Source organism: Vidua chalybeata, chromosome 16 (genome assembly GCF_026979565.1).
Source record: "Vidua chalybeata isolate OUT-0048 chromosome 16, bVidCha1 merged haplotype, whole genome shotgun sequence".
NCBI lineage: Eukaryota > Metazoa > Chordata > Aves > Passeriformes > Viduidae > Vidua > Vidua chalybeata.
The window spans coordinates 12,089,299-12,104,735 of record NC_071545.1 but is presented as its reverse complement, the minus strand read 5'-3'; the positions used below and the strand labels follow the sequence as shown (position 1 = coordinate 12,104,735).

General features: G+C 50.8%; 1 protein-coding gene across 1 annotated transcript; it reads left to right on the top strand.

Moving 5' to 3' along the window:
• The first annotated feature begins 10,466 nt into the window (after window positions 1-10,466).
• On the top strand, window positions 10,467-12,729 carry GRIFIN (galectin-related inter-fiber protein). The gene is made up of 4 exons (XM_053957877.1): window positions 10,467-10,478; window positions 11,803-11,882; window positions 11,974-12,136; window positions 12,565-12,729. The coding sequence occupies exons 1-4, from the start codon at window positions 10,467-10,469 to the stop codon at window positions 12,727-12,729; spliced, it is 420 nt and encodes a 139-aa protein (XP_053813852.1).
• Window positions 12,730-15,437: the final 2,708 nt, after the last annotated feature.

The following is a 15,437-nucleotide window of genomic DNA, read 5'->3' as shown; positions in this document are numbered from 1 at the left end:
GGATGGACCACCATCCCCATGAGCAGGGGCAGGTTAAACCACCAGCTCGTGGTGGGAGCCTCCAGTCCCCTGCAGCACCCAGGGAACAGCCACTCCTGCTGGGAGCAGACACGTGGGACCACAACCAGCTTGAGGAGACGACACACAACCATCTTCATGTCTGACATCACGTTCCCTGTGTGTTCATTGGGGTAAAAGAGATCAGAAAACCCTCTAATGTGGCCACAGCGTTGTGCTCTGCACAAGAGCAGGGGCAGAGCACTCAGAGAGAGCTGCTCTCCCCGTGCTGGTCACTGGCAGGAAGGACACAGGTTTTTCCTATTACAGCTTAGTCATGGGACTAATAAAGCCTCTTTAATCATTGTTCATCGCTTGTGCGCACACGCACACAAAGGACACTCAGAGCTGAAGTGCAGAAGGAGCCAGCACCTGGCAAAGTCATTACTGGCCAGTTTAATTTATTTCTAATCTGATGTTAAGGAAGAGAAAAAGTTAAATGCAAACTGCCGCCAAGAGAAGAACTTGGCCCATGTTGGAGCGAAGGCTGTGATGGAGTGGAGAGGGAAACTGAGGCAGAAGAGGGTGCAAATCACTCTATACCTGGTGGGATGGCCTAGTGGGGTGCAGTGGGGAGCCCTCACTGTTCTGGGGTTCTGAGGGGTTCCTGAGGTGTGTTACAGGGCCGAGGTGTGGACAGGGTACTGCATACACCACATCCCTGTGGCTGCTTCCTCTTGCCAGGGGATGGAAATAAATATTTCGATGAAACCAAATTTCTAGGTACAAACTGCAACTGCCCTGGAGCTCTCTGACAAGGACCTTCCCAGGTATGCCTGAGCTGGACTCAAAACTGCCTGGGTTTTATTTAAAACCTGTTTTCAGACTACTGAGTCTAGTGGAAATTGGAGCTGCCTAGACCCCATCTCCTCAGGCTCCCCATCTCTTTTATTTCAGACATCCATTAATAAGTCTGGCTGCAATAAAACCTTATCAACCCATAAAACTCACCCTCCCAAACACATGTTCTGGCGGCAGGGCTGTGATAAGTGGTTCAAATACAGGAAACTGCAGAGGGAGCTCAGCAGCAAAGGCACTCGAGGGAGGTCCTACAGAAACAATGTCCCATCTGTGCATGGTGCCCATCCCTTGGCAGCATTCCATCTGTGTCTGTGGGGTGTGATGGAGATGGGGTAGGGTCTCATAGTGCTGGGCCATGCATGGTGCCCCCCCCAATGGGTCACAACCCCTTTTAAAAGGAGCTTTGGATGCCACAAGGATTCCATCCAGGCACGCCAGGACAAGTGCAGCCGGTGGTGACGGCAGCTGCTGAGCCTGGGGTGAGCAGTGAGGTTACCTGGGGGAATCACATCTGCCAGAGTCCAGTGAAACCTTTTCTCTTCCCTTTTTAAATTTTTTTTTTCTTCTGGAATAACACATAAAGTTCAGCAAATATTATTCAAATATTTGTGAAGTCAAGGCTGGTATCCTCATGTCTGACAGCAGCTTCCTTGTGTCCTTTCTCTAAGCTTGGAAAGATCAACCCATCTGAAAGGAAAATACCTCAGTGACATGTTTACTTTTTTCACAGCTTGTTTTCTTGCCTGGATAGGAAAGCCTGAGGCCATCAGTGTTTAAATCTGGGTTTAAAACCTGCAAGCCTGTTGTGGGCTGGCAGGTGGAGGCACAGCCGCAGCATGCAAGAATCCCTCACCCTGAACTCCCAAATATTCTCTGCAGAAGTTAAAGATTTCATGGCAGTCAGTGCAGGGGCATAGGGTGTTCCAGTCTCCATTTAAATTTTTCAGATGACCTTAGTGTTCATTCCAGACCAAAGTTATACCCTTTTGTATTCATTCATTTGATCTTATCCTGTTTTTCCTGTTGGCCCAGGAAACCCTCTCCCCTCTCAGTCCTGATATTTAGGGATATCATCATCCATCAGCCAGAATTTTTCAATATATAGTGCTAAAATAAATAACAAAAAATTATAAAAAATAAACTGAGCTTCTCCACCCTGTCTGCATGAGCAACATTTCCAGGCCCTGAATCACTTCTGGGGCACTTTTCCTGGACACTCCCAATGTGCCACCCTCCTCCTGGCAAGGGGACACCAGAGCTGGGGACATGGCCCTCCCTGCTCTCACCCCACTGTCACAGCCACAGGAAATGCACCCTCCATCCTCACCCCAGCACAGCTGATGGGACACAGTCAGAGTTACTGCAGGTCTTTGAAATCACAAATCTGAGGACTGGTCCTGGGAGCCTGGATTACCTCGGAGGGACCACAGAAATGTTTTTAGAGGTTGTCCCACTAAAATAAGGCTAAAAGTCATGGTTCTGCCATGGCTTTCACATATTTTCCTTTCCAAAAAAGAGGTTGTCCCATGCTATAAATCACACCTTCCCTTTTCCTAGAATCTCCTTGTGGTTGTACTAAAAAAGGCAATTCTGGCTTGCACCAAGTCAAGTGATCTGGCTTATTTTTTAGTAGCTGTCTAAAATTGTTACCGGAAGGGTTTTATTTTTTCCCTTAACAGGTAAAACTGGGGAGGCTCAAGAACAAGTCACTTTGCAACCCCACTGTGAACACCACACACTTCCCCAGGACAGCTGCACCTCCCAGCCCTGTTTGTCCTCCTATCAGGTGAGCTGTGGTGACTTTGCATTGTTAGAATTTATCAATTTATCTGAGCAGCAGACTCCAGTCCAGCTCTATTTGTACCACAGCCTGATGCCAAGTCAAACCACACAACCCAGGCTGTGGCATTGAGAAGATCCTCTTTATCAGTCCAAATCCTAGCCCTGTAGAAATGGAGTCGTTTGTAGAGATCTATTTTCATAATTTTCTGGGCTTGGCATCAGTTACACCCCTCTTTTAATTAACTACATCTTGCTTTGTATTCAAAGCCATCTCAGTATTTCAGCAGTGATGGATGCCAAGCTGGCAGCCTCCAAATAACCCAAGGGGCCTCATTGCCCTTTGCAAAATACGGGCTTCTTTCTAGAGCTCCTCCCACAGCCTGAATATAGCAGCAGGGTTTGGGTCTGGGACACCAAAACACCCACACTGCCCTCAGAGCACAGAGCCACATCCCTGTGCTGAGGTGGGCACTGGTGGGTCCTCCTCCTGGGCAGCAGGACCCAGAGGCACGTGGTGGTGTGGAGAGGGCCTCACTGTCCTTTGCCAGCTGTTTTCCTTTGTGAGTGGGGTGAGGATTTGAACTCAGCCCGTCCCAAGTGTCGCTCCCAAGCATTAATCTAACAGGGTGCCTCTGTTTCCATGACCCTGCTTCCACCCTCAGCATTACGCTCCACTCCAGCTCCATGAGCTGTTCCAGATGTTTTGGAAAACCCCTTGCAGTTTGGTAAAAGCTCCAGAAAACAAGATAATTTCTCCCATCAGAGAGATCTAAAGGAGGAGGAGGAGTAGCAGCAGAGGATGTGAGGAGCAGAGTCATGGTTGGATAACATCTCCCCAGGCTACGATCCACATCAAGTACAAACCAGGGCTGATGAAGTGCTGAGGCAGGTCAGAGCTACCACAGATCTCTCTTGAAGATGAAGGCCAAACCCCTGCAGTCCTTGTCCTTTTCCATCAGTGGGAGTTTTGCCCCTGGCTGCAGCAAATGGCATTTCCCTCTGAGCCTGCTCCACAGCCCTGAGGGGTTGGAGACTCACCATCAGCCATGACAGGAGCAGGGAAGATGGATACAGCACATTCTGGAGCTGCAGCTCTGTCCTCAGCTCCTGAGCGTGCCTTGGCTTCTCCTGAGCTGCTACTGAGATGCAGATGGGATTCAACCCCAATTCCCAGAGCTGCTCTATGGGCAGGAAAACTGCAGCCAAAGTGTGGGTGGGTCTGGGTGGAGCCTTCTGTGGATTAAACCCCTTGATTCCCCCCACATTGTGCTCTTCCTGCCAGTTTGTGTCCCTTCCTCTTGCTGAAACCTTGTACTAACAAATGTTTCATTCATAAAGCATCCCTTCACCTCCTGTGCTGAAATTCTCACGCTCTACTTAGTTCTATCCATAACTATATAGAATCAAATTACATTAAAGCCAGCACCAGAAATAGAGAGGGACTAAATCAACAGCCTGGATTCAGCCTCCACCCAAGCCAGGAGTCACTGGAAGCTGGACCTGCCTCCAGACTTTGCGGCTGGAGCCCATCTGCAAGTCTAAAAGCCAAAATGAAAATAGAGAAGAAACCAAGTAACATGGCATCTCCTCGTCTTGACCACAGGCTCCCTGGGGCAGGGGCTGCCTGTTTGTTTGTCTGGAGAACAATTTCACTGTCTGCGAATGAGGAGCTGGGGCGGGGCCAGGGAGTCTCGCTGCGGGAAGGGGCAGAGAGGAGCGGAGCTCACGAGGTGGAGGTGGGTTTGTTGCTCCTCCAGCTCCAGCAGCAGGATGTGCAGCAGCAGACATGGCTAAGGGGAAGGCCATGACTCCCCCTCTTCATTCCTCAGCACTACTGCGAGCCCCAAAATCTCCAAAAAATGTGGCACCATTGGCTTCCACCTCCTTGGCTCCTGCCTGGCTCTGGCGTGTGACAGCAAGGCAGCTCCTCCTGGACAGTGGCTGGGGGAGAGGCTGGAGGGGAGCCAGGCAAAGGAGAGAGGCATTTGGGCAAAGGCACCTCCCGGCCCCTGGGCAGGTCAGGGGCTCAGGGGGCTGCTGGGGCCTCTGGTCCTTTCCGGCTGAAACCTGGGACCTGAGAGCGGCCACTCAGCAGATGGAACGTGTGCCTCTCCTGTGTCTCTCGCTTTGAGCCATCCTGGTCACATCAGGAAACAAATGCATTTGGTTCCCTAAATGGGAGAAGGTTTTTTGTCATTGTTGTCATTTTTTAGTTTCGCTCTTTGCTAGCAGCCCTTCCTTTCCTCCCTGCTCTCCAAAATAGCAAAAAGCTGCATCCTCCTCCCCAGCTGCCTCTTGTAGGTTGCTGCAATACCCAGAACTTCTCCTCAGCCACCAGCAGCAAAGGTCAGAGCCCACTGGAGGGGACCAGTTTGTTGGTTTGTTGGCTGGGTGGCCTGAAGCAGATCTGTATGGAGTCCTGCTGGTACTGGTATCGTTGGATGTGTGCCACGCCCTGCCAGGCTGGAAATGTCCTTCCTGCCACTCACCCCTGTGCCATCCCCCCTTCCCACAGAGCCTGGGATGGGGAGTGGACCCTACATCCCTTCTTCTACTGTCACTGTCCCTCTGTTGCAGCAGGGCAGATGATGAGCTGGTGCCTCAGTGCCACAGGACCAAGAGAAGGAAGCAGTGGTGGTGCAAGGAGCGGTCAAATACTCAGAGATGGAGGAAGGACATGCTCTGGCTCCCAGAGCTTCAAGCCTTTCAGTCCCTAAACCCTTTTCATTGACCAAACCCAGAGTTCCTCCCCAACAAATGCCTCCAAACTCCTTCTAAGCTCCCTGGTGGTCTCCTTGGGGTGGAGTTCACACGCCTATTAGCAGTTCCAGGAGCCCAGCATGATGCCATCTATTGTGTCCCAGCCCTGACCACCACTGATCTGCCTGGAGGAAAAACTGCTCATCCTGGTTGGAGGCAGCACCATCTCTGCCACCCTGATGGATGGTGGCTCTTGGACACAGCTCCCCAGGCTGGCTGCCTGCTGGGAAGGGGTTGAGCTGGCTCTGGCCTTGGCACATCTTCCTCCTGGGTAAGTATTATTTGCACTTCTCTGTGCCTGGGAAAGGTCACTCAGGGCTGGGCTGAGCAACTGGCTGGAGGAGGCTGAAATGTTTGTGATACTGATGGTCTCATTGTTTTCTTCTTTTTAGAGTTTTTCTGCCTCCTTTGGTGCCAGTCACCATCTGACCCTGAACTGGACCTTCTCTAGGACACAGCCTGCAGGACAAATGTTTTCAGGTGTGATGAGGATATCAAACAAAGGCACGGAAAAGTTTTTATGATGTCAGAACCTATGACTCCTTATGTTAATAAATCTCAATAGAAAATGGTGAAAAAGCAGGGCAACACAAATTCCAAAGTTCCGCAGACCCGAACAGTCCTCATGAAACCTGCCAATAGCCAAAGGGCTCCAGCACACAGGAGACACCTGTGACTGGCTGCTCCCTGAACCCCAGAGCATCCCTAAAACCTCACAGGTTGCCTCCCTGCCTCTTTCCACCGCTCCAGGCTTTCCTCTCCTCTGCATCTCCTCCAAACCCAGCTGCGGGCGCACGACTGCGGCTGCAGCCCACGCGCTGCTCCCCGGGGCAGGAGCACAGCCTTTGAAACGTGGAGCATGGCCCACCCGTGCCGTGCTCAGGCTTGTTGCCACGTGGGCTCCCTGGCCAAGGGGCTGGCACGGAGCTTGCAGGGGGAGCATCAGCAGGAGATGGCTGTGCTGTTACTTGCGCAGGAGCAGAGCATGCGGCCAAGCTGCAGCCCCTGCAGAGCTGTGCCTCGTCCTGCCCCTCTGCTTTGGGGCAGTAAATCATTCAACATGGAATAAGAGCTGCTCAAACCGAGGAAGAATGGCTCCCAGAGACAAACCTCACCTGGGAAGCCACTGGGAAGCACTTCTGAATTGGCAAGAGTTAGCAATGGGGAATGAAGGGGGATTTGACAATGCTGATGCTGCTCCTCAGGAACAGGGACTCAACATAAGAGTGAGCAGGGAGAATTCAGACATAACCTCCCTCCCCCTGAGGGTCTGTCATTGCTGTAGCTCTGAGCCACTGTGCAGGGACAAGCAGTACCTACACGCCAACTCTGAGGAGCACAACAGGGCCAAGTGCCAGCTCTCTTCCTTCTCCATCAATCACCAGGAAGAGGGAGACAGATGTCTCCCTGAGGAGTTTGGAAGGTGTCATCAAGGAGTAGGGTAAATCAGGTCCCTGCATATACAACAGGGCAAGTATTTATGGATCATCAAATATTGGCTCTAAAAACCCCAGCATTAAACAACAGCCTGTGCCAGGTTGTGTGTTTACCTTCTGCCTGCACCTCACGGAGCAGGAGCAATGGGTGATGATCAGCACCAGTCATGCCCCAAACCCAGCACTCCTTTCCAGCTGGAGTCACTGGTGAGGCAAAGGAACCTACTCTGACGTGGTTCTACCTCCTTCTCCCTGGGGAATTGAGCAGGAAAGCACGGTCAGGTTCGCCAAGCCTGGCAGGATAACAGTGCAGCAGGTATGGGTATGGACCCCTGGGATCTGCTGGCTGCAGGGGTGCTGTGCTGTAGCACAGGTGGCTGCCCCGAGCCAAAGAAGGAAGGGTAGGTACAACCTGATCTCAGCCACTCTCTGCCTCAGGGCTTCCACCTCTGGAAGACCCTGGTTCAGTTTCTGGCTGGGCCTGGCCATCCCTGACAGGAGCAGCAGCAAAGTGGCAGCAGGCAGTGCCTGGTGGGATGGCCTTATAAGAGCAAACTCGAGCTCCCAATCATAAACGAAACCCTTCTCTTTCATTTACTCGTCTGACCTGGCGGTGCTGGGACTGATAATGCTGGTTTCCTTTTAAGCAGAGGCCAGTCATAAATAAAATAAACCAGGCATGCTTTGTGTTTCCACTCCCTTGCCTTTCATCCCCGCTCCTCAAAGCTGTGGAAGGGAAGTCCTGAGCAGGGAGCAGGAGCTGGGCCAGGGACAGCAGCAGCCCCAGGCTTGGCCTCAGCTGCACTTGTGTGGGTTCATGGCCCTGTCGAGGGGTGGGTTCACCTTCCCCTTTCCACCAGTGTGGGGAAAGAGCAATGAGAGGCAGAGACTTCACTTGCAATGAGTTGCATTCACGGCACTGTCTGGGACAGAACCAGGCTCCTTTTCTTACCATCCACAAGAATAAAAGCAGAATTCCACACCCAGCAGCTACCCAGACAGCTGCTGGAGGAGAGAACATGCCCTTCCCTTCCCCAGCACCAGTGCCTAACTGGGAGGATGATGGGACATGCTTACAGGAGGCCAAAGAATGGAAAGTCTGACAAGCACCTCGTTCCCAGAAGCTGCCAGCGCCGAGGCTGCTCTCGTTAGCGGGGCTGACACCGCCGTGAGGGGCAGGAGGCTCAGCTGGAGCCCAGCAGCGTGTGCCAGGGTGTCAGCTTCCCCCTGTTTCTCTTGCCACCTTACAGGGTGTGATGTTTTCCTTCGGTGCTCTCTGATGAGCTGCCTTGGGATGCTTGGGCTGAGCAGCTGCAAGGGGCTCCTGCCAGAGAGCCTGGAGTCTCCTTACAGCAGGGATGAGAGCTGCAGGCTGCAGCACTGACCCCTGTCCCAGAGCAGCGGCAGGTGTTGTATCAGACTCTTCCAGAGTTAGAGAAGAGTTAGAGTTAGAACCATGTGTGAATTTTGTTATAATTTATCTCAGGGATTTGCCTGCACGCTCCAGCCCTCTCCTGGCCAGTTCCATAAAGCACAGCAGCATGAGATCACAGAAATAGAGAGATACCACAGTCTGTGGCACCAAGGTTTAACTCACAAAGGTTTTATCGGTATTTTCTCTCCTACTAAGCCTGGAGTAGCATTCACAGCATCCAGCCCTGGCATAGCACTGACATGGCCAGTCCCTTGTAGACAGCAGTGCTGGAGAGAGATCCCAAGTTATTGCAGAGCCATAGATCTGGGGGAAAGGGAATGGGGTAGAGCCAGCAAAGCAACACCCCAAACCCTTCCTAGGGTAACACATTCCTAAAGCAGCATGGCTGGAGCACAGGGCTGACCTCTGTTTGCACGGGGGAGTTTTAGGAATTCCCTCAAGAAGACGAAATGGCTGCAGAGGAGGTGTAAATACTGCCAGGCAGCAGATAAGCAAATCTGGAGAAGCTTTGCACAGAGATGGGCTCTGGGGAAATCATAGCCCCTGATTTGGTCTTGTGGAGGCCTGTCTGGATTTGGTGACCCAGACTCACCCTTTGAGAAGGAGCTGAGCCTACCTGAACACAATCTGCTCTGCAGTGCCCAAGCCTTACCCCCACCCACTGATATTACTAACATAATTATTATAAACTGGACACACTTATTTAGCTAGCAGACCCCTCCTTTCCTACACATAGGAGAGCAGTTCTGCTTGGTTCTGCCCACCGTCACTGTGAGTATCTCAAAAGCAGCCCTGTCTCCCTGCAATCCCTTGCATGCAGCAGAAATGAGGAGGGAGTGATAATTTGGGGGCTGAAAGCACAATATTGGGTTCAGGGAAAGATGCAGCTCGGCAGATTGGAGACACCAATGTCCATCATCCTTCAGCAACCCAAGGAGTGGCAGGTGGGATGTCCTGTCCCTGTCCCTGTCCCTGTCCTTCCAACACCACCTGGGCACCTCTGCGGCTGGCTCAGGCTCCCTTGCACGTCCCAATGCTGCCATCTGTAGCACAGAGCTCTGCTCCTGCTCCCAGCACAGCGCCTGGAGAGCCGGGAGACACCAGGGCAGAGCTCAGCTTCACCAGGCTTGGTTTTGTGAGTCCAAATGAGCAAATCCTGGCCTGGGACTTGGCTTTTTCAGTCCCAAGAGGTGCTCTTGGCTCCTGTGTGTGCTGAATTGCATTTTTAGTTGCCTGCCAAGGGCACCAGAGCCTGGAATAGTAGTTATCATTCTGCTTATCTGCCGGAAATAAAACAAACATTAAATAATAGCCAGTGTTGTGGCCTATACACTAAGAGGGTTTTAGTCCACAAAAGCCATGGATTCCCGTAGGACCAGCCAAGGACCATCACAGCCTCCCATGCATACAGAGATGGGGACAGTGCTTAATGCTTTTAAGACATTGACACTGCAGGAAGGGGGGAGGATGCACAACCATCCCTCCCTTCCCTAGCTTATGAAAACACCTCATCACTGAAATTCATTTCAACGCTGCTCATTTCTTGGTGCATTTCCATGTCAGGAAATATTGGACAAAGGCTCACTCACCCTGCTCCCAAATCCCTGTATTGTCCCCAGCAGGGAAGGGAAATGTGGAACCGGGGCATGCTGAGCTCAGCACAGCAGCATCCCGAGCCTGGCCGGCCCCGGGGCGCCACGAGGGGCAAAAGTGGCTGTGACAAAGCTGGCATCAGCTCATTTCAGGCCAGGCTGTGACTCACAAAGAGAGAAAAAAGAAAACGGGAAGAAAAAAGCAATCTCCGACGGTCAGGGTGTAGCTGAGCCCCTGTCCGAGGCACCACTTCTCCTCTGCCACCTCCCTTCTCTCTGGACCTTGATGTGGAGATGACTGCTGTATTTGGGAGTCCCCATCTTTCCTTCATGCCTTAGACACATCTGACCCCTGGATCACACGGCTCCATCACGTCAGAGCCAGCGCCGCGGGCAGCAGCGGGGCCGGATTAGCCGGGCTGGCCCCGCCGGGCTCAGCGGGATTTGCTGCTGCCCATCCCGGCCGTGCCTGGCGGCTCTGACAGGAGACCTCAGCCCGCTGGTGATGCCAATCCCCGCACACGTGGGCTCCTGACCGGCAGCATCTATAAAAACCCCTCTGCCCGTGCCCCGGGCTGGGCTGCGGCGCGGGGCTGGCGAGCGATGGCATTGCGGGTAAGCGCTGGGGACACGGTGTGGCACTGCCGGGCCGGCTGCGGTGACAGCATGGGTCTGGCCGTGGGTAAAGGAAAGTGGAAGAGACGGGCCAGACAGGTAGAAATCCTGAATAACACAGGGATGCTACTTAGAGTGCTCCTCTCTGTCAGTCTGGTCCAGGCTAGTGCAAAACTCAATTTCTTGGTGCTCAGTAACGGGCAATAGGACAGATTTTCACCCAGCAGCAAAGAGGGAACAGCTCTTTCCTGTGTGTGCTGTGTGTGCTGGGGTTGGTGTAATGGTTGCAAACTGAGGGTCAAGGCAGGGTGAACCTGGGTGTTGCCATCGTGCTCTTTGAATCCAGAACTCGTCAGCTCCAGCAGCTCTCTGTGCCTCACGGGGGTGAGCACTCGCCAGAGCCTTTCAGTGCCCATGCGTGGGGTCCCAAAAAGTGGCCAGGCACAAAGGTATGAAGTTGGTCGTCGCCAACTCCTGCCCAAATGTCTCAGCTCCTGCCCAAAAACATGCATATCCCAAAAAAGCATTGGAAATAAAACTGGTGACAGAGGAAGAAACAGGGGAGTGGAAGTCCTGAGCTACAGGAAGGGAGAAACGGGCACACAACTGGCAGTGGAGATGCCAAGGCTGGGGAAATTTTCCTAAAGTGAGCAAGTTTGTGAGAGGGGATGCTCAGAAATGCAAGATCATTAGAGTGCTAAAAAAAAAAAAAAAAAAAAAGAAGTGGGGTGAAATGGCAAGATCTTCTTATTAAAATGAGTTATTTAATAAAACTATGAATTATTCAAAAAGGAACATTTTCCAGCTTATTTTATGCAAATTTAACCTTGGAGACGGGGAGAGCACGTGGAACAGGGGCTCAGGCAGGAACCTGTGAGAAGAATCAGCCCTGTAACACTGGATGAGCTCAGACTGGATGTCACTTTACACCTGTTCCTCTGCTTCAAAGCATCACAAGGTTTTCTGCTTCAGATTTTGTATTGCTCGGGTGCAGAGGGAAGCAGAATATCTTTGTGTTCTGACAACAATGAAGGCATTCAAGTTCTTCTTTAATTTTTGCTTTCTGATCCTGCTCAGCTCTTTACAAAAGACCTCAGGGACAACAAATCCCACCCCATCAACTGGATGTCATAGAAACTTGATTTCTTATCAGTTTAGAGTCTCTGATATTATTTAGGAGTGAGAAAAACATGGGGATAGAGAATGTGCCTGTGTGGGAAGGAGAGAGAAAGAAGATTACAGTGAAAATGTGAGAAAGAAGTGTAAGGACTGAGTGGGGCAGTGCATCTCTGCCAGCTTGCTGTGTCCTCCTCCTTGTCTGCAGTTTGAGGCCCTGCACCCAGAGGGAATCTGTCCTGGATGGAGCATCGTGGTCAAGGGTGAGACCAGTTCCAGTTCAAGCATGTAAGGACATGCCCTGCTCCCAGCTCTCCTGGCTCACAAGGGTCAGAAGCATCGTTCACAGCTCTCCATCCCTTTTCTCTCACTGCCTTAGGTTTGAAATTAATTTGCTCTGTGATCCTGGAGACCAGATCGCTCTCCACTTTAACCCTCGCCTCTCCAGCTCCAGAATCGTCTGCAACTCCTTCCTCAACAGCCACTGGGGGCAGGAAGAGGTTAACAGCACCTTCCCCTTCAAAGCAAAGGAGCCCTTTCAGGTAACTCTGTCACCCCACAGGTCTCCTCAGGTGTAACAGGAATAACCCAGCCAATATTGGGGTGCTCCCCATTGCCTTTCCTGCCAACACCATACCCAGCAACACCCTCTCTCTGGCTTTGTCTCCAGTTAGTAATCCTGTTAGAACCTGGTGATTTATAACCAGCTCTGGCACAGATGTGTAGAGCTCCAGCAATAATCCCTGGATGCTACATTTGTTTAAAATTTAGGCTTTGCATTACTACCAAATTCTGTTATCATGAAAGGAAAAACTCCGTTTTTCCCTCTTTTTGCCCAGAGTGGGGGTGAGCAGTGTGTGTGTCAGCTCTGGCAGGATTTGAAGTGGGTGGACAGATCCAGGCAGCTCCCTGACATGATGGAAGCAAGGTCCAGTAAGGCCACATGAACATAACACAGTCTCTCTTTCAGGTCGAAATCTACTCTGACCAGGACTATTTCCACATTTTCATCAATGAAAACAAAGTCCTGCAGTACAAGCATCGGCAGAAGAATCTTTCATCCATCACCAAGCTGCAGATTCTCGATGATATTGACATTTCTTCAGTGGAAATCACCAAACGAGGTCTTTACTAGAGACCAGAGTTGGGATTCTCTCACAGAGCATTCCCCCTTAAGCTTCTGATTCAGCCAAGGATCATTTCTTCCCCATTTCCACATGCCACCACCAACCAGGGAGACAGCCATGTGTCCTCATGGTGGAAGGGATGGTCATTGCCATCACCCAGCCACATTGCTGACCACAGCCCAGCCCATCAAAGACCTTCTGCCCCTACACCCTCGGGTGCACAACAGGCTTTGTAGGTCTGATCATCTTTGCTGCACATCAAAATCTGTCTTGAGTAGTCTGGACACCTGAATGACACCTCAGAAATTGTGTTTGCTCAAGAGTAGGGTGTGCATGAGCACCAGTCCTCAGCTGGGCATGTGGGGAATGTGGATGTTAGGGATTTTTCTCTCCAGGAGCTGGGTAAGAATGATGCCAGATTTGGCAATAAAATCAACCAAAAAAATCCCTTCTGAGATATCCCTCCCTGGGCAGATCAACCTCATCATTCATTCCATGCCAATCCAGGCACCTGGCATGAGCAAGGGCTGGTGACTGGGCAGGAGGACACTGTTGAGGTCTGTGTGATTTTGGCTCTGGGAAAATACTGCTTTTTTTTTTTTTCTTTTTTTGAGGGCTAATGCAAAGTGAAAGTCCCTGGTATGCAAAACAGTGTGATAAGATTCAACTTGCCAGGTGTTGCCAGGAATTCCTTTCACCAGCTGAGAGATGTTTGCTCATCCCTACTCCTGCCAACTCCAGGCTTCTCAGACAGACCCCCAGAGTGATGTAGTGTGTCAGAGAAGGGCAAGAGCTTGGGGAGACACATAAAAGTACATGGTTCCTCCACCATGCACCAGAAATGCAGCTGGACTCCAAACAAAAGGAACTGAGTAAACCAGGGTCCAGAAATTCTGATAAGCTTGGAATGAACAGAGTGGTTGGGGATAAGCATGGATAACCTCTGGCTTTTCTCTGCTTTAGTGTTTTCTTTTCTCCCCCTTTTTAGTTGTCTTTCAAAGCAATCCACTTATTCCTTGCCCCCTCTTCTCTTTTCCAGCCTCTTCCTTGGAGCACAACATGTCTGTGACTCCTTGACCAGGCCACAGCAGAGTAAAAGATGTTCTTTTTACTTTGTTTTAATTACACGCATCATAAACAGCATAATGTCATGGTGTTAAATCTGAGCAGGAACTTATTCCAAAAATGCAATTACAGCTGCCCCCTAATCTATCCTTTATTCCTCATGTATGACAGAACACATTCCTGATGGAAAAGGCAAAGATGATCCTGCCTTGCCAGTCCTTTTCACTGAGGAGAAATCACTTAATAAGAAGTCAGCCCTGATCCATCCTTGCCTTTGGATGAGATCTCTGAAGATCTCTTTTCTCAGTGCTCAAATTGGCCATTCCCAACACTTCCTTCTGTTTGCAGTTTCAAGGACTTGTGAGGAAGAGGTGGGTGTAGAAAACCACAACACATGATGCCATAAACCTGACATTCATGAACCTGTTAAGAAGTTTGCAGTGTTTTTCCAGACTATCAAGAGCACTCGTGGGAAACCATGCTGTTCTTGTAGCAAAGGGCTCATTGGGAACACAAAATGGTGCCAAATGGTACCTTTTCCCTCCAAAAAGAACAGAAAATGTGTTTTGGAAATGGCAGTGGTCTTAACAGCAAGTCAGGAAAGTTGGGGATGGTGAGACTTCCTCTGGCCTGGAATAAATCCATAATTACTGGGACAAGAGAGTTGACTCAAATTCTGGTTGTTATGATATAACCCCAGGCTTCAAGACACTTTGCTCTCATGGCCATGCCTTCAGCAAAACAGGCACAAACCCAGACAAAGCCAGGCCTGCAGGGATCTCTGTGTCATCCATCTGATAATGCTGAGCAGCATTTGAAAGAAATTGTCCTTTCTGTTTGTGCTTTTTTTGAGGGCTGATAAAGACAGATCATTTTTCATGGAGGAAAAGTGACGAAATGATTTATAAGGGTAATACTTTGTACTTATATGGCCACCAGCTGCATCCATAGCCCCTGCTGCAGAAACACCCCACAATTTCATTGTTCCCCAGAAACGAGCACACAAAGGACCACAGACAAACAGGGCAAAAACATTTCAAGTACAAATAAATAAAGAGATGCCACAAAAATCAGGCAGAGACAGAGATTATGCCCTGACTCCTGGACACATCTCCCCCAGCTCCTGCCAGCAGTTGATCTCACTCCTTTGCCATCTGCACCAAGAGAGCCCAATCTCTCCTGACACATCCCCAGCTCTGCTGCTGCCTTCAGGGCTTTATCTGCTGCCTCCTCCAGCCAAAACACAGCCAAGGGTGAAGGGGGCAGAAGAGCAAGAGAGGTCTGGGAATCTACAGAACCCTGTTGGAAGCAAAACTTCAGGGCTGGCTGTTTATAGCTGGTTTGCAGAGTTTTATGGGGAATGAGATGCCCTCCAAGTCTGGGACCCTCATCTGTCCCGTGAGGAAAAACTCCAGAAAAAAACTTAAGCCTTGCAATTACAATGGTCAGTTAAAGCCTCTGGAGCAGGCCTGGCACAGCAGGCTTGCAGGGAGGCATCATGTGCTGGTACTGAGGGGATCAAAAGGAACAAATTAACCCTTCTTCCCCATTTCCATCAGCCTTCCCGTTCATGACCTGGGGGGACAACTGATAAAGACAAGCTCCTGCCCAGGGTATTTTGAGGAGTGGAGGCCTTTTGAAAGGGAAAGGG